This window comes from Anabas testudineus, chromosome 2 (genome assembly GCF_900324465.2).
Source record: "Anabas testudineus chromosome 2, fAnaTes1.2, whole genome shotgun sequence".
NCBI classification, from domain to species: Eukaryota; Metazoa; Chordata; class Actinopteri; order Anabantiformes; family Anabantidae; genus Anabas; species Anabas testudineus.
The window spans coordinates 7,363,571-7,381,838 of NC_046611.1; the positions used below are offsets into that span (position 1 = coordinate 7,363,571).

The 18,268-nt window shown below is 41.5% G+C and overlaps 2 protein-coding genes across 2 annotated transcripts in view; one reads left to right on the forward strand and one right to left on the reverse strand.

Annotated features, from left to right (window-relative positions):
- The window catches only part of LOC113163218 (transmembrane protein 163-like), a 25,578-nt gene extending 14,551 nt beyond the window's left edge, over positions 1–11,027 (forward strand). Inside the window, exons 6-8 of the mRNA XM_026361625.1 lie at positions 4,178–4,289; positions 4,565–4,706; positions 5,506–11,027. Of these exons, the coding sequence (XP_026217410.1) occupies positions 4,178–4,289; positions 4,565–4,706; positions 5,506–5,566 (315 nt within the window). The 3' untranslated portion in view covers positions 5,567–11,027. The remainder of the gene's footprint in view (positions 1–4,177; positions 4,290–4,564; positions 4,707–5,505) is intronic.
- mgat5 (alpha-1,6-mannosylglycoprotein 6-beta-N-acetylglucosaminyltransferase) overlaps positions 10,626–18,268 on the reverse strand; it is a 75,077-nt gene continuing 67,434 nt past the window's right edge. Inside the window, exons 13-17 of the mRNA XM_026361624.1 lie at positions 16,966–17,112; positions 16,717–16,833; positions 15,912–15,986; positions 15,401–15,558; positions 10,626–14,751 (exon numbers count right to left, since the gene is read on the reverse strand). Of these exons, the coding sequence (XP_026217409.1) occupies positions 14,553–14,751; positions 15,401–15,558; positions 15,912–15,986; positions 16,717–16,833; positions 16,966–17,112 (696 nt within the window). The 3' untranslated portion in view covers positions 10,626–14,552. The remainder of the gene's footprint in view (positions 14,752–15,400; positions 15,559–15,911; positions 15,987–16,716; positions 16,834–16,965; positions 17,113–18,268) is intronic.

Genomic DNA, 18,268 nt, shown 5'->3' on the forward strand with positions numbered 1-18,268 from the left:
AATCACTTGTCAGTGAGGCTAATTGGGAAAAAAAGCTTCAATTTGCTAGGGAGCATAAGGATTTGACTCTGCAGCAATGGAAGAAGGTCATGTGGTCTGATGAGTCCAGATTTACCCTGTTCCAGAGTGATGGGAGCATCAGGGATAAGAAGAGAGGCGGGTGAAGTGATGCACCCATGATGCCTAGTGCATACTGTTCAAGCCTGTGGGGGCAGTGCTATGATCTGGGGCTGCTGCAGTTGGTCAGGTCTAGGTTAAGCAACATTATGTGTCTAATGGGTCAGCTCACTACCTGAATATACTGAATGACCAGGTTATTCCATCAATTGATTTTGTCTTCTCTGATGTCACGGGCATATTCCAAGATGACAATCTCAGGATTCATCGGGCTCAAATTGTGAAAGAGTGGTTCAGGGAGCATGACACATCATTTTTACACATGGATTGGCCACCACAGAGTCCAGACCTTAGCCCCATTGAGAATCTTTGGGATGTGCTGGAGAAGACTTTGTGCAGTGGTCCGACTCTTCCATCATCAATACAAGATCTTGGTGAAAAATTAATGCAACTCTAGACAGGAATAAATGTTGTGACATTGCAGAAGCTTATTGAAACGGTGCCAAGGTGAATGCATGTAGTCAAAGCTAAAGGTGGACTAATAAAATATTAGAGTGTGTGACAGGCAGTGTTTCATAGATGTATATGGTCTGAAAATATGGTGGTGAAGGTGATTTTAATCTAATAATTTTGTGATTTTATTTCATTTCCATTCCTATTTTACTTTTTAATAATTGTGTTGTATAATGTGCAACATGCTCTATTGTGATCAAGAACGGTAAATTAGTTTCCCTATGAACATAGTAGTATAATGGGGGTGGCTGTGGCTCAATGGGGGTGGCTGTGGCTCAATAGGTAGAGCAGTTGACTGCCAATCATAGGATTGGTGGTTCGATTCCCGGCTGCCACGTCACATGCCAAAGTGTCCTTGGGCAAGATACTGAACCCCTAGTTGCCCCCGGTGAGTCAGGTCAGCTGCATAGCAGCTCTGCCATCGGTGTGTGAATGTGTGTGTGCTTGTGCGTGTGAATGGGTGAATGAGATGCAGTGTAAAGCGCTTTGAGTGCCTGCTAGGTAGAAAAGCGCTATATAAGTGCGGACCATTTACCATTTACCATTTATATACTACTACTATATGCAATGATAAATACTATTATAGGAAGATTTGTTGCGTGACATATAGATCATGACAACCTGAACCGAATCAATTTTACAGCCGTAGCTTTCATATTCTTGGATCAGCTGCACAACATAAATAAACCATGGTGAGACATTTCAAGAGATTCAGATTCTGCCTTACTGACTCACTGAGGCTCAAAATTAAATTAGTTTTCAAATCCTTTATTGATTTATTGGCCCAAATGTGTTTTCCATCTATTCTGTGGCTACAGCAAGGCAAAGAGTCTGACAGACAGCGAGCACCAAAGCATAAACAATGTGCACAGTGTGGGAGCGGTGAAGCAGACAGATTGTTTTCTGAGTCGACCTGCTCTTCTTCTGTCACACACTTGGGTTGAACCAGATCGGTTTCTGGTGCATCACCGTTTGCTATATATAGCTTTCATATACCTCACAGCCTTCCTTAGTGTGCAAATAAGGTTTATTTTCAACACCTCCTCCTCGCTATGAAATGTTAATAAGGTAAGCAGCTGTTTAGGTATGTGCTGGTGAGGGGGAGACGGAGGGGAGTTGAGGAAGAAACATGTGGAGGAGGATGTTTGGTTTTTGACACCTGACTGTTCCTGCTCTGCCAGTCCTCTGAGCCCAATTAATGTCAGTTAACATCAAATTCAAAGCTCTTCATACAAGTATTTCTTCACTGGTGTGTGAAACACGTTAAACTCCCAGCAGGTTTTTAAAAAATTTGATTTCATTTCAAGCCCTGAAGTGACCTCTGAGAGCTGAGATCATTTCTCAACCCCTGGGCTTTTGAAAGCCACTAAAAGGCAGCAGAAAAACCTTTAAAATACATGATAATCAAACAGAACTGACTCTAAATCTGGTAACTTATGTAAACAAGAGGGAAAAAACGCAGTACAGTAATTTAAATGCAAACCAATTTATTTTCGTGATTATCAGCATGTGTCTCTTTTGTTTGAGGACAATGATGAACACATTTGAAATAGGGGCGTGAGAGAAGCCATCTGTGTTCAAATAGGAAAAACCTCCCTGAACAGAAGTGGAGGTCTCAGACACAATCTGTCTCCAATTCATCATGCTGCCCTTTCATCCATCCCCAGGAAAATTAAGACCACTTCAGTTCAGAAGGGCCGCACCTAAACACACATGAGAGTAGGAAGGGTTGTAGGAGTTGTGGCCATTAGATCTAAAAGATTCTCATCACACTGTCCACGTAATGAGGCAGGTCAGGTCATGTGAGAGGAGAAACCACCCTAGAGGATAAAGTTGAGGTCTCTAATCAACTTTCCTCACACTGAAGAAACTACATGGAACAAGATAGAGTCCGGTTGCTGTAATTCAACGTCCAGGTTGCCTGTTTTTAGTCCTTTTGTTAAGCTACATTTATTTATTCCATTGTTAAATTGACTTCCTTCTGTGTGTTCCAGTCTGGTTCCATCGCATTCAAGTAATGGTAGATGATTTTCAGTACGTCTTAGAATAAGTGACACCTCCTCATCTAAAAACAGAACAGAGTCTGCACAGGGATCTCTGGTTGTCAAATGTAAATCTGAAGCTCTCTCTTCTCATTCTGTGCAGGCTCTGTTTGTCATGAGCTCTATCTCTTCTTCTCTCGTGTGTGTGTGACAGACTGAGATGTCGGCCCACCCACTCTGAATCTTGATCAAAAGGTCACTGAGGGGATTTGCTATGATAGCCACAGTATGCCATCTTTCCTTTGAACCTTCTGGAAGCACAACAGTTTAGAATAACTAAATAAGACTGTTTCCCAAGAGATTTTGTTGTTGTGTGTGTGTTAGATGAAATACACACCAGCGCCATAGTGACTATTACATTCAGAGAAATATAATGTGCACATACTGTAAATACATGTATCTATTACATATATAATATGTATAATTGTTTTCTTTACTTTAGCATTTGATGTTAATTGTTAGATTTCCTGCAGCTACGCCCCATAAAGATCTTTCTAGTGAAGTCATTCTGTAATGCTAGAAGAGTTTTATTGTGATACAGCAGCAGGAAATATTTAGTTTACACTGAAAGACAAAACATACTCAAACTAATTCCTAGAGTCAATCCAACATGGTGTCCCAGGATTGATCCCTGTGGAACACCATGTGACTGGCTTACTATTTTCTACCCACTAAAGGCACCTCAGTATTATTTAAACGATGGTAACCACTGGATTGTTACATAGAAGAGTTTCCAATTTACTTATCTAAACTAAAACTGTTTAAAACAATGACAAACTGTGAATTGATATTATCTGAAAATGTATCTTGCTCCTGGCTGAAGCAGAACATTTGTCCTTGTAGCTGAAGAATGTGTTCAGTCGTTTGCTGTTTAGATTGTATTTTCACAGCTGAGTCACAGCCCTGATTCAGGTCTATGCAGCATGCTGAGGTTTTCTCTCCATCTCTACTTTGATGTCTGTGAACTCGCCAAAGTAGCTTTTCATGGCTCCAAGGCCATAGTGCAATATTAATGCTACTGCAGAGGCACTCTGCTCTGCAGCTCCCTTTCTCTTGCCTCATCCATCCCTCCTCCTCCTCTAGCCATCTTTGATGCATTTACATTTCAGGCATTTAGCTGACACTGTTTCTAGTGAGACTCTCAACATGGTTTAAGAACTCAAGGACACGCCAGGAAGGGCCAAAGCAATGATAAGCAATGGAAAACATTTTGAGGGTATAATTGGAGTGAATGATGGAGAGGTGTGGTGATATGATAGTGTTTTGATGACAAATTCAGAAACTAAATTAGTTAGAAGGTAGAAGAGTGGGTATCAGGTAGGGAGGCTCGTACAGACTGGATCATGGCCATTTCTGAATGAGTTGTACACGAGGAACCTGCAGTGCTGTTCTGTGGTTGTAGTTTGTTGACAGAGTCAACAGCAGTAGCAGGTGGAGTAAAAAGATCATTAATGGAGCCAAACTGCAACTCTCCCCGTCTTTCTGTCTATTTACTTGTCTCTCAGGATGACTTCCTCTTCAGTGTGTCCATCGTCAGCGGCTTAGTGTGCATCATCCTGGCTGTGATCAAGTTCATGCTTGGGAAAGTGCTCACGAGTCGAGCCCTTGTCACTGATGGTAGGTTTTACTTCCAGATCAACATGTGAAATAGTTTCCTACTAATCAGTAATGCGCAGTATTTCTTTGTTTTACTGGACTCACCTGCTCCCATGTCCGTAAGAATAAAGATTGATTAGTGAAGGTTATGTTTAATCTTAACATTTCAAGTGTCACAACACTGCTCTTGTCTGGAGGGAGGTCTGAACACAGAAACACTGAATTCCTACATGGAGTCTTCACAACTGTCTGATCAACAACTGATGACATCAGTCTGATTTCTCCTCTTCTTCCAGGATTCAACTCGCTGGTTGGGGGAATCATGGGGTTTTCTATCCTCATCAGTGCTGAAGTGTTCAAACATGAACCCAAAGTGTGGTACCTGGATGGAACAATAGGTGTCCTCATAGGTCTTATCATCCTTGCCTATGGAGTCAAGTAAGTGACAATAGGATCTGATATAACACTGAAAATGGTAAATTTGGAGTCCTGCAGACATGGACGAATTATGAGAAAATGGGCCCATTGGCACAGACTAGTACCACCACTCTGATAAATATGACATCATGTGCTCTGATATAGAGACACAACAATAACAAGGTTGCTGTTGCATTGTGTAAAGTCATTTTCTATCTCTGTTTGGTAGTTTGCATCTCTTTATTACCACTGTACTTTATGTACTTTATTACTGAGATACTTTTGTAATATTTTGGTATATTGTTGGTGGAATTTTAATGTGCATCCCAGAAATATAAAAAATTTGGATTTTCAATGTCGTACCTCAATTAACAGGTCATATTTGTCTAATTTAAGACATTTTAAAGGGATTAATTATTAATAATAAAGAATTAACTTGTATGTATTCGTATGCTTCTTATGTCAGCTCAGTTTTGCTCAGAAAAAGGTGGTGGTTATTTAATTTTCTGAAGGAGACTTACACCATATAATATATTAAACATATATTACATTAATAAGATACAGAAACTGTAGGAGTAAAGAAACATCATGATTGTCTCTTCAGATGGGGGTGGTGATGGATTTATAAAAGAGTTATTGAACTGAGCTTCTTATGAACACTCAGGAGAATGTGTTTCATTTTACTCTGACGTCTCCGATCATCACTGCTCATGCATATGAGATTATTTTTGCCTTGAGCAACAGCAACAAATTGCATCGACTCTCAATTATTCCTTTGCTTTCTAAAAGGCCTCTTCTTCTCCTCCTCCTTCTTCTTCAGGCTGCTGGTGGACATGATCCCACGGATCAGACAAACCAGGAACTACGAGCGTTTTGAATGACGGACCACAGAGGAAAAGAGAGCGGGAGAAGAGGGATGGAGGGCTTGGGAGGGATGGAGAGGGGCTAACTGAGTGACAGGAGCGGGACGGGGACTACCAAGTCCCTCAGTCTCTGTACAGACAATCACATTCAGTCCTCGAGGTGCCGGTGGAGGCTTCAGTGTCTGTGCCGTCCTCACAGTCAAAGATTTGAATCGAGGATCCAGGCAGATGACGACAGCGTCGGCAGATAACGCCTTCGGCACCTTTTAAGTGTTTTAAAATGTGATGTTAATCTATTATCTTTATGTGTCTTTTAACAGTGAATGGGGCAATCTGTTCTCTCATGCCTCCACATTTAAACATGAGGGTTAAAGAGAAGAGGTGTGAGCTGTGGGGAGTTCAAGTAGCGTGAAAAGCATCTGACTCAGTGTGTGTGTGTGCAAACAGGACAGAGATGATGTTGGACTGATGTGTGGACCCTGAGAGTCCATAACTCCACGAAAGCAACAGCACGTTGATGTACAATACCTCGGTTACAGCTCATCGCCCTGTCAAAACACAGCAGTTTATTTTCCCATGGTTCCTCGAGGCCTTTGCTCAGCTGTGCTATAAAATGTTGCAGAGTGGCGGGTCAAACGGATTGATGTAGCTGATGTAGCAGTGTAGTATTAATGGTGTTTTCCCTTTTTTATGACTAGAGAGGATGTACTGTGTCTGCTGTCCAAGACCTGTTTGGCACAGGGAGCGGGAACGCACGCAGAATAAGAAACAGGATTTGATGTTTACAATATTTATCTAGAGTGCTGTGGCGGGAGCAGGGGGGTCCTGAGCGATTCACATACCTAATGCCAACACCAGCCTGTAGAGCTGGTGGGTAAAAATCATTATTTCTGACATTCAGTCGTACAACAGAGTCGTGAGCTGACTCTGCCTCCAGCTGGCTGTAGAAGTGACAGCAGAACATGACACAAACGCGTGTAGCTCAGTTTACCTTGTACTGTGTGAAGCTGACGGCGACAAACTTAACAACTTGCACCATCTACTGACCAGTACAGTTCCCTGCTACTTACTGAACCTGTGTGTGAGTGTGCATTAACTACAGCTGTGATCCTGTCAACACTGTCCCTCTTACAGACAAACCTCACAGTGTTTTGGATCAAAGCGAAATGACTAAATGTGAATCTTTATATGACACACTACAGGTCTCCACAGGGGAAACACACTCATTTAAATATGTCATTTAATAACCTAGATGCTAAATTAATAGTCCAGTCACTAAAGCATCATAATAATAGCTGCCAATGTTGTTTATTTAATATTTCTATTAGTGGGATGTAACATCTCTTCACCTGTGAGTCACATCCTGCGTTAGAAAGGTGTTTAACTTCATTTATTGTCTTTATTTCTGTCACAGCTGCTGCTTTGATGATACATCACTGACAGATGTACCGTTAACATTTCCTTCCTTCAGTACGATACAGGCTCTGTTAGGTTTCTTATGAATTAGTTTGCTTAGTGTTCGTTTGAGGTTTTCTGTGGTTCCAGCTTCAGGTGCGCAGCTCATCAACAACAGGTGGTTTTCATTAAGTCTCAGACAGGAAACACAGTTCACAGAAAAACACAGGAGATGAGTCTGAGCGTGTTTTTGACGTGAGGTCCAGTGTTTGTCTGATAGTTGAGGGTCGTCAGCTGATCTCCACCTGCATGGTACGTTGACCACGGCTGGTTTCCACACATCTGATAAGTTTAATGAGGTTTAATGAAGCGAGTTAAACTAATGGAGTTTGATGACGTTCTCAGGTCGTCGAGTTAAGCTCTTGTGTGAACTCCTGAGCTTGTGACACTTGGTGATTGTGTAGAGATTTCCCCTGTGGTGCGTCTCCTTCTTTGGTCGGCGACAGGTTGAACTGGTGCCTTTGTTTAGTTTGATTCCTGGAAGAGCTCATGACTGAAACATAGCGATAGTGAACTGACGTTAAATGCATCATGTATGTGTTGAAATGTTTGAGCAGTGCGCAGAGAAATCCAGCGCTGCACACGGACGCAGCTCATGTTGGATTTGGCTCTTTGAACGCATCAGGTTGCGTCACACGCTGCAGTGATGGTTTTGGACAACAGACAAGTCAATATTTATCTTTTCTATATTGGGACCAGAGTCGATGTGTGTCCTCTCTTATCACGACCTTCTGTTTGTTTTGGGATTGAAAAAGCAAATGTTAATTTATGATGGAGAAGTATTTGACTTGTGGAGTAACAGCAGGGCGATAAATCAATAAAGCTTAATGATAATAATAATGAATTTAAATAGTTAAATAATAATAGTTAAATAATTCAGTTTTAACTTTCCTCCAGTTTTCTCTGCAGACTACTACAGTTACTGTTAATGTTGTACTGTAATACACATGTACTATGAAAAGGAAAAACACAGTCAGGTCATTAAAGTGAAGATTTTCAGCTTTAACAGGTATTAACAAGTATTTAACTGTATTACAGAGATTTCCTCTCACACTTCCCCGTTTTCAGAGGCTCAAAGGTAACTGAACAGAATTAAAAATGCAAAGTTTGTTTGTGAGACTTGGATAAAAGTTCTTTTGCAGTCAGTGCCTGCCTGAAGTCTGGAGCCCATGGACATCATCAAATCCTGAGTTTCCTCCCTGGATTTGATTTGCCAGGTCTTCACTGCTGCCAGCTGCTGCTGCTCGATTGTGGGTTTTTCTGCCCTCAGTTCTGTCTTCAGTTAGTGAAAAGCTGTTCTGTTGGGTTGAGATCAGTTGACGGACTTGGCCAGGGAACAATATCCCATTTCTTTGCCTTGAGAAACTCTTGAGCATCGTTCTCTGTTTGTTTGGGGTCTTTAACCATCTGCTCTGTGAAGCAGTATTTATCTGAACCTGAGCAGAATTCATCCTGATACTTCTGTCAGCATCACATCATCAATAAACAGCAGTGACCTGGTTCCATTGGCAGCTAGACATGCCCATGACATAACACTGCCTCCACCGTGTTTAACGTGATGCTGTTGCTTTCTGGGACAAATTAATCTTGGTTCCATCAGCACAAACAGTCTTATTCCACAACTGGTCTGTTGTTGAGCGTTATCAGTGTTTTGCACCTTGTTGCGAAGCGTCTGTAGTGAGTCACCTACCTCACCTAGAGCGCTCATGACTTGACTAGGTCCGGAGTTCCCAACCCTGGTCCTTGAGGACCCCTATCCTACCCTACTGATTACCTGGATCAGGTGTGTTCAGTCAATCAGAAGCTGGAAGAACTGATGAGGGTGGAGGGGAAAGACGGAGTGAGTTGGTGTCTTCCAGGTGTGTTCTCAGTTGGTACTCGGCAGTGACCAGAATAAGAGTCGTTAGGCTGAAGGGGTTTTCAGCTCCTGCTTCATCTTGAGTTGCAGTTTGAACCTACTGGTCATCAATCGTACAAAAACCTTTTGAGTTTCAGAAAAGGACATTTCTGATTGGTTAATTAACACGTTTGGTAAAACCTTGAGTTAAAGCTGAAAGTCGACACGTGGACTGATTTTATAAAACCTTTGTGGTTTCGGTACAGGTACAAAAACTGTGTCACTCATCAGGTACTTCAGGACCTGATCGTATTAGGGAAACGCTGTTCTCCACACGATGTTGGTTTTCCATATGAAAATATACAGTATAACATCAAGGAAGCTGTTAAGTTTCTCTTTTTCCTTCATTCCACTCTCATTTTTAACTCCAAAGCCTTAATCCTACTGATGGTATTTGACTCTGGATCATGAATGTAATCATGAGGTGGAGTTTGATAGTCACAGATTACAGCAGTGGGAGTCTTCATACGTTTCCTCAAGTCTGTGCAGTGACTGTAACTGAACACACTGTGCTGTGAGACTAGTTTGTTCACCATACCAATGTGCTACTGTGTTGATTTGTGTTTTCTCACACTTAAAGACTTGTTTGATGCAGCTTCTGGAGTTGTGTTTGTGCCTAAAATCTGCATGCGATGGCAGAGCTTGAGCATAGAGACTCAACATGATGTACGATTCAATTTAATCTGTGTTTTCATCATCAGTTAATCAGAATCTTAATTGGTTGATTAATCATTTGGTCTAAAACGAAAGAAAGTCTGAGGCTACAGTTAATCGACTGATCATTTCAGGTCTGTTTACATCCAGACAATATTTAAATGCTCAAACACCGAGGCACAAATGTAACTGCATGTCAGCTCAGTTTTGTACGACTATGAGATTCGAGCTGCTCCTCAGCCAGTGCCGACTGTGCTCTTGTAAATACTGAATCTGTAGTGCTGTGATGTGAAACCAGTCAGAGCCGTTTGTCACAGAAAAAAGGTTTATTTAAAAATAAAGTTATATCCCTCTTACTTGTCACAGACTGAAAACAAAGCGTTGTCATTGTGTTATTCACCTTGTTGCTGCTCGGACCACAGTTCTCACCTGGATGCTCACTGACGGCTTTGAAAACCAGACTGACGCATGTTAAGTATGTTCTTTCTTTTTCCCAGTTCAGTCGTGTTGTTTTACAACGGAGACATTCGATGCTGAGGTTGACAAAGAGATGACAAAGAAATGACTTTGTTCCAGTTTTCAGTAGCTGATTTGCGTTTGAAGGGACAAAATCGACTTCACACATCACTGCCTTCAGACGTTTTAGGCTATTTCTGTAAGTGTCTGGATTTCCTCTGAGCTTTAATCTGTTTAAAGTATGAGTCCGTTGATCTTCTACATGTTTAACAAATCCCAAAACCAACAATGAAATGATTCTACTGACAAGTTTAGGTTTAAATGAAAGGACAACACCAGTGTTTCTCTTTTACTGAGACTGATTAAAGCCTGAATTAAATCTGAATCTACTTTTATTTGTATTCAACAGGAGGAAGTCACGTGCAGAAAAGCGAACAGATTCTTGTAAGTAATCATTTTCAATTTGAATTTAATGTGTCCTGAAATCAAATTATTGTAACTGTAGAACATTCACTGATCCACTCGGACTCATTTGGGTTTTAGAAATAAACACAAAAACTGGTTTTGTCCTTACTTGAACGTCTTGAGCAGAAATCCAAACCTGAACAGCTTCACTGAACTTAAAGTTTGGATTTATTACAGTTATTCAAAATTTATACAACTCATAAGAAGTTGAAGTTAAGAAAAATAACAAAATGTAATGTAAATTTATTTATTTAAATTCACCTGAACAATAAATTTGGGCCGACAGAGTGAAACAGCTTGCTGAAAGTACAAACAAAACGGAACCAAACTGAGCCACGAAAAGGCACATCATGTTCTTTCAAACACTAAGTTGGCAGCAGATCACTGACCTGTTTCAGAGTAAAAAATAAAATACAGTCTGAGCTGACACAGTGAGAAAGTAGAGGAGGAATTCAATTTGAATTTACACATGTGCAAACAGAAAAACTGCAATTTGAAAACATAGTACAAAGTGTACGAGACACATTTGTCCCCAGCTGTCTTCAAGAGGCGGTGATTCGAGAAAAACAGGTTGAGATGCTCCAGAGTCTAGTTAAAGTTTGTGGATTTCATTAGTTAACACCAAGAATTTGATCTTAAACCCAATGTGCACCATGTTTTTGAAGAAGAATTGAACATTTGATTAATTTTTAAAAAAGAAACCATAAGATGATCTGAGAGCTGCAGCTTAGATATGGAGGAATATTTAGTGATCAAAAATATGATTTGATGTCCCAATCACTCGAGCACACGCTGCCTCTCAAACCTGTGGCTGAAATTAAACGATCCTCAACGGATCTTCTGCCTCAAATCGCTGCTCTACTGGGAACAGAAGACGAGCTCTCCCTTCTCTGCTCATACACTTGAAGATAAGCAAGCTTTTTTTTTTTTTTTAATTTAATTACTCTTCATAAATAAAAATCTATAAAAGGAAAAAAGACACCCCTCCTATAAATAAAACAGATTTCCAGCAAAACACCGAGATATAGATCTGTATACAAAATAAATAAAAAAGAAAACTTTAGAACCCATATGAACAAATACAGTGTTACTAATGTCTCGTTAAACCTCGGCAAATAAATCAATGTAGTGCATTTTTTTCCCCATTTACCACAAACTACAAATTTTATTTAGCTTAATTTTTTTTTCTTTGCAAATCTGCAGGCAAATTAAAATTCTAACAACTGTCCAAAAAAAATGAGGAGATGCTAGGTTTAGCATTGCAGGAATGCTTCGTTGGCGTGTTTCTGTTGCTTACAGTTTTGTTTGAGAGGATTTACAGATGTTGTCTGGTAGATGGGACGTGAACGTAGGATCTGTGTTTCTGTAGTTTTTAACTCTGAGTACATAAAGACACAGACAAACATCTGGGTAAGGTTTTCACATTTCTCTGCAGGTTCTGGAGTCTTTGGAAAACATAAGGCGTCCTCACCCGGGCAGCGATGCATCGAGGTGTTACCACTGCTACGTACTATCATCTACTACACAACGTCACGACATCCTACGACATGGTGACTCCGCACACGACAGCTGTAACTACAGAGAACTGTCCTCAGCTCTCCGTGTGTCGTACCAAATGATCAAACAGTCCAACAAAAACATCTGTACAATTCTCTACTGGCCTTTATGGAAACAAGCGCACACTCAGTCCTCTGTACAGCTTAAAAACCAAGTGTGCAACTGTCGTCTAAGGAGGAATATCTTCCCCACAATTCAAAAGAAGCTAAAAAGCAAAGTTTAAATGTTCTACATTTCTAAATTAGGAGGTGTGACCTGAACTGATGCAGCCTGCTGCCAGTCCTGAATCTGGGGAGAAGACTCACTAAGCTAACATGCTACCTACAGTAAACTCTACTGCTCCAACTCCAGGTAATGTTGATAATTCATTATTCGACTGCTGAAATCCACGAAACAAATACTGGAAATCTGATGTTTAACCCGTACGTGGATCCACCACCAGGCTAATGTTAAAGCAACAAAGTCGTAGCGTAACAGCTGCTGTGGAGCCAACTCCATGTGTACAGCTGAGGCGTTCAGGGACCTTTCAGAGTGCTCCCAGTATTATTTTATTGCTGTAAGTAACTTAAGCTGCCACATATATGTAGTGTAGGTGTAAGTACAATATTTCTGAGATCCTTAAGTACAGTACTAATAGATGCAACATCTCAAACCGTCTAGGACAATGAGGGAAAAACACAGAAGGACAGAGTTGCAAATTAGAATAAACTGTATTAGATCACATCTGTGACCAGTAGACAAGAAAACATCTGCTGATCATAGATGTGAAGGGTCTTTATTGTAATCGATAACTTAGATTGTTGCATTTTAATGTACTGTACTGCGCTAACTGCAATTTGGAGGTACTTGAGTATTTCCATGTTAGATATAAATAATAATAATAATTATTATTATTATTATTTATAATTTTAACTACACTGAATATACCTGCAGCTTTAGTTACTTGGCAGATTTTTAATACTGGGAGTTTTGTCCCACAGAGTGCATCAGAAGCATGGTTGGCTTCATCTGTGCAATCAGAGCTAACGCCACAGTGCCTGTAGATACTTTCATGTAAAACCTGCAAACACAAATCCGACTGCCAGGATAAGGTTTGTGGATGTCAGGGAATAATTAACTTTGGTTAACTCTGTTTGTTTTTTTAGCAGTAGTAGTACATACTGTTTGGTAGCAGACTCAACACGTCAGAGGGAACCTGCAGCAGAATTTGACTCTGCTCCCTAGACTGCTGGTCGCACCTCCTCATTTACATGGAGACGATTTTACAGCTACAGTGTTAGCTGGAGGCAAAACAAAAGGAACTGGAGGTAAACATGAGTCCCCTCGGGCTACTGAAAATGTCATCTGGATGTGTCGCACGGTGCCAGAATGGAAAGACTAATGGCTCCAACTTAATCTTTATCTCCTACCAGCTGCCAGTGCCAGTCAAAAAAGGGTGATGGACTGAGGCGATGATCAAAACCTGCTGCTATTAGAGCAAACTTCATATCAGCTAAGATTTAACATTGTGTGCTGTAGGTAGGTGTTGTCAAATTATTGCCGTACCCACCTGACATTATTCAGAAATTGACAAACTAGGAAGAAAAACACAAAGGGATCTCTCTCACCGTGCAACACAAGATGACATTTCTGCGAGGTTCACTAGCCCGAGGTGACTGGTGTTTACTTCCAGTTTTCCTTTGTTTTGCTTCCAGCTACGCTACTTGCACCAAAAATGTGATCTTTACTAAATGTAGAGGGGGTCTATGGAGCAGTGTTTACTTGTTTGGAAAATGTTCTTTTAAATTCTGGGTCAAATGTTTCTCCATATAAATCTGGAATATTTGTCAGGAACTGAATAAAAATCTAGATATCTACATTACACATCTGCTCTCATGTCCGTCCAGAAGAGGAGTTATTACAGTGTAAAACTGGTTTCAGCTTTAGCCGCCATCTGTTTGCCCCCCTTCCCCGTGTGAGTGTGTGTGTGTGTGTGTGTGTGAGAGAGAGTGATGTGGGCCTTCAGGCATGCCAGTCCAGTGCAAACCTACCTAAAGAATAAACAGTTTCAGATTTAAGCAGGGAAGGAGGATGGATGGGGCAGAGTGGGGAGGGGCGCCTGTCACGAAGGGGTGTTTGAGTCTCCTTGGTCCTTTGCTGCCCGGCTGAACCTGGAGAAATCAGGCTGGCTGCCTATCACAGATATGTGCAGTCTACCAAGGTGGGAGGAGAAGGGTCCAACACGACTCCCTTTGTTGATTCAAGTAATCTCACCCCCCTGCCGTGACTCGCAGCGCCGCTGCTGGTGAATCTGAGGGTTGACAGCTGCAGGAGTGCTTCAGCTCCAGGGAAACAATAAATAATGTGACTGTTTTTCTGCCCACAAACAAGTCCGGCGTGTGTTCGACTGACATCTGCAGTATGTCGGCCTCAAACACACACACACTCACTCACTGAGCTGCTCTGACATTGTTTTACCCCATCCAGCACCACCTAAAGCCCCACCACACCCCGACCCACTACCCTCAGCCTGTGTGGGTGCTATAGACAGTCTTTGCACAGCGCCACCTGGCCCTTCATGTAGTCGCGGCAGGGGCAGATGCGCCGCAGCGTCTGGTGGGCACCAGCGCAGCTGAACAGCAGCAGGTCCGACTGGAAGATACAGTGGTGGCGAGTGTCGCTGTAGGCTGGGACCAATGTGTCGGCGCTCGACTCCACCGTCTGACAGTCCACGCCAAACCTGAGAGACACAGACCTTCAGTCTTTGTGCTTAAAGGAATGGTTCAGTTTTTTTAAAGCTAGTCTTACTACAATATTTATGTCAGTGTACGTGATTTAGTGGTTTTAGTTGTCATCTCCTCTCGTTTTTCACCTTAAACTCCTCTAAAACAAGTGTATTTTGTGTTTGTTCTTGTAAATTTGTAAAATGTTTAATTTTTGCACACGTCCTATTTTTCATTCTTTTGCACCTTACTGTTTTTGTAGCTGTCGTAACAATTGAATTTCCCCACTGTGGAATCAATAAAGATTTATCTTATCTTAAAACCATTTCACTCTTTGTTTGCCCTGAGGAAACCTCCAGCGCAGCATAGAGTGGATGTCATTACCAGAATACGACCAGCTTGAAAAAACTTGAACTTGAACCAATTCTTTAATGATTTTGTTTTGACAAATTCTTTTACATAAATATTTGAATGTGACTGAAAACTGAATGTTTTTCAGCTGCAGCTTCATCCATTTAGTCCAGTAAACAAACTGGGCTCTCCAGTTGTAAAAACCTGATGCTGCACATGTGCTGCCACCTGATGGCCAATTTTAAAATGACTCCAACTGGGGAAAAGAGTGTACTTGCCTCACTGTATACAACTGTGTGTGTGTGTGTCTCCTACCTGGCCAGGTCCTTGTCCTTGTTTAGGTGTTGGAAGAAGGAAGGTTCACAGATTAGCTGCTCCTCCTGACACACCTGCTTACAGGACTGTCCGGGTTCAGCCATTTTGACCTGCAGAGCGCTGAGCGGCGGCCACATCACCTGACCGTGGCAGAAATCCTAACAACACAACAGGATGTCACACTTTGTCGCATAGTTCTGATCTGTAATTTCCCTTTTTTGTTGAAGCTGTGATGCTGGTTTGTTTTCATTAAAGCTTGTTTTTATCCTGTAAACCGTGAACTGGTTTGATTTTAGTGTGTCAAGTTTTTCAGAGTCTCAAAGCAACATTGTCATTTAACATGCTTATAGGGAAATTAATCTGTGCACGTGGCTCAGCTGCAGCCCTGAATCTTAATGGGCTCTGTAGAGTCCATCTCTCACCTATAATCTGACCAGTAAGTAACAGATTCTAATTTCCAAACACGAAGAGAACCTTATATTTATATTTAGTAGACTATGAACAGCGGTACCTGGTTCTCAATGAAGGCGTTGACTCTCTGCAGCATCCCCTCACAGGTGAACTCGTAGGGAAGGTAGGGCTCAATCTGAAAAAACAGAGACTGCTCAATGACTTTGTGTCGGGACAGAGCCGGGTAGGACATATTTCTGAGAGGCCTAGTCAAACATTATCCTGCTGTCTGCACTTTGTACCAAAGCCTTTTGAGTACCGACAACCTTTGGACTCTTTGAATTTAAAAGGGAAAACTTCAAACAGTGCAACAACTGAAGCCTTTGTTGCTTCACTAAGTCACTCGCTGCTTTCTCAGTGTCTTGTGTGTGAGGAGGAGGAGGAGGAGAGGGAGGGAGTGCGAGCCAAGCCGGAGCCTGGTAGGCTGCAGTTCGACACGGATCACAAAGCACATGAGGCTCGACAGGCTCGCCCAGTGAACAAAGCCATTGTTCCGGCCCGCTCAGCGGAGCACAACACGAGGTCCAGGGCCCGGGCTTTAAATATGCAAGAGCCTGGATGAGAAGATGGAATAAGATCTTTCCTAATACCTTCACTCATCCTCCATCTCTGCACAGGTTTCTTTCCAGGCAGTTTTGTTAATTAGGAGATCCAGTTTTCAGAATGGAAAACTTTACTGTTGCTTTGTAAAATCCTTTTAAAATGAGGATATCTATTGAATTTATTGCAGCAGTTATTGAAATGTGACCATGTGAACCTCAAAGCTGAACTCAGATTTATATCAGACATTTCTACTGAAGCCCACAGACACTTTAGATAAATCTCTCATGATCAAATTTGTCCATAAATCATCTTGTATTTTTTACCTTCTGGCTGAGAATAGAGCGAATAGCCTTTTCCACTTCAGCAGAATTTTCAATATCCACCGTCCACACGTGGGGCTGACCGATGTACACCTCAGCGTACGGATGCTGAGAGGTCAGCTGCAGACAGGAAAACAAACCAGCCAAGGGAGAACAAAGGTTAGGAAAAACAAACACATCTTTAAAAAGTCATATCTTGAGGAAAAGAACCTGCAGAGTGAAACAATGCCCCCCCCCCCCTCGCCATCTCACCTCTCTCAGAGTGGGTTTGCCCTTGAAGAAATCTGTGTTCTTGCTGCTTTTTGGTGGGTTGAATTTGGGGTTGAGGAAGGCGCAGCCGTTGGCGATGGCCTCCAGAGGAGCAGGACCCTCGTAGGGGAAGGACAGACCCACAAACAACTGCAGGAAAAAAGAACAATCAAATCCATTAACCTTAACACGATGGGTTTAAATCACTATTAGATGTGTCAGTGTTTCTACTGACTTAACGTATTTGAGGTAATAAACGTAGACACGAGAACTCACACAAGCTGTAACCATTTCTCAAATAAGATCAAGGTGCAGCTTAAATTCAGTCTGTGTTTATACTTTGTAAAAGCTGCCAACACATGTTCAACAGTGTGGGAGCTCCTGAAATAATCAGTAGAGACGGTGGGGTAGAAAAGTTAACTGGCTGTGCTGAGGAGTTTCTGTTGTTTGCTGATAGCAGCAGTTAGCTCTTGTTGAAACAAACCCCCTGTGTTATCAGCACAAAATACCGTTGAGGCAGCACATTTTCTCAATAAAACGAGGAAAGGAAAACAAGCTGAACAATATGAAGACGTGTCTGTTGTGTTTTTCTCCTCACAGGCCACTGGAAGTTTGGGAAAGAGGGAAAACCCTGGTTATAAACAGACTGCAGCTCAGTAACTCAAAGAAGAGTTAATAAAAACAACACACAAACCTGTGGTAAAAAAAAGCCCATAAAACCACTTTACAAAGCTAAAGTGGCGCCTCCAAAACCAATATTTAACATTATCTTGTCCGTATTACTAAATCACAAACTAAATGCAAATACAGCCACTTCTTCATATGTCAACGGTGCCTCAACCCTCTCCAAACCTGTATCAGCAGTTGCATATTTCTGTTATATTATGTCTGTGGCATTTTAATATTGTTAAGTGGTTTCTAGAATTCTGAAAAGAAACTGTGAACTAATTGTTCATGAAAAAAAAATAAGTAGAATTTCTGATTTCTATGTTCCTCTGTCATTTTATGGCCAAACAGACTGTAAATCATTAAGTTATGTTAGTTGATGTCTGTGCTGCAGTGGTTAATATTTGTTGTACTGATATAATTTACTGAATGTTAGCACTGTCTGTGTATATTGCTTTTATTACTTTTGATGCATTTAAGCTTCACTGATGGCAGTGCCGTCTTTCTCAGGAGCAGTCAGGGAGATTAAAGTCCTTGCTCCAGGGCAACACACACAGATTAATCCTGCTGGTCAACTTCTATGTCACAAGACAGTTAAAATAGCTTAATTATGATGAGGCCTTCACAGACCTTGTTGCAA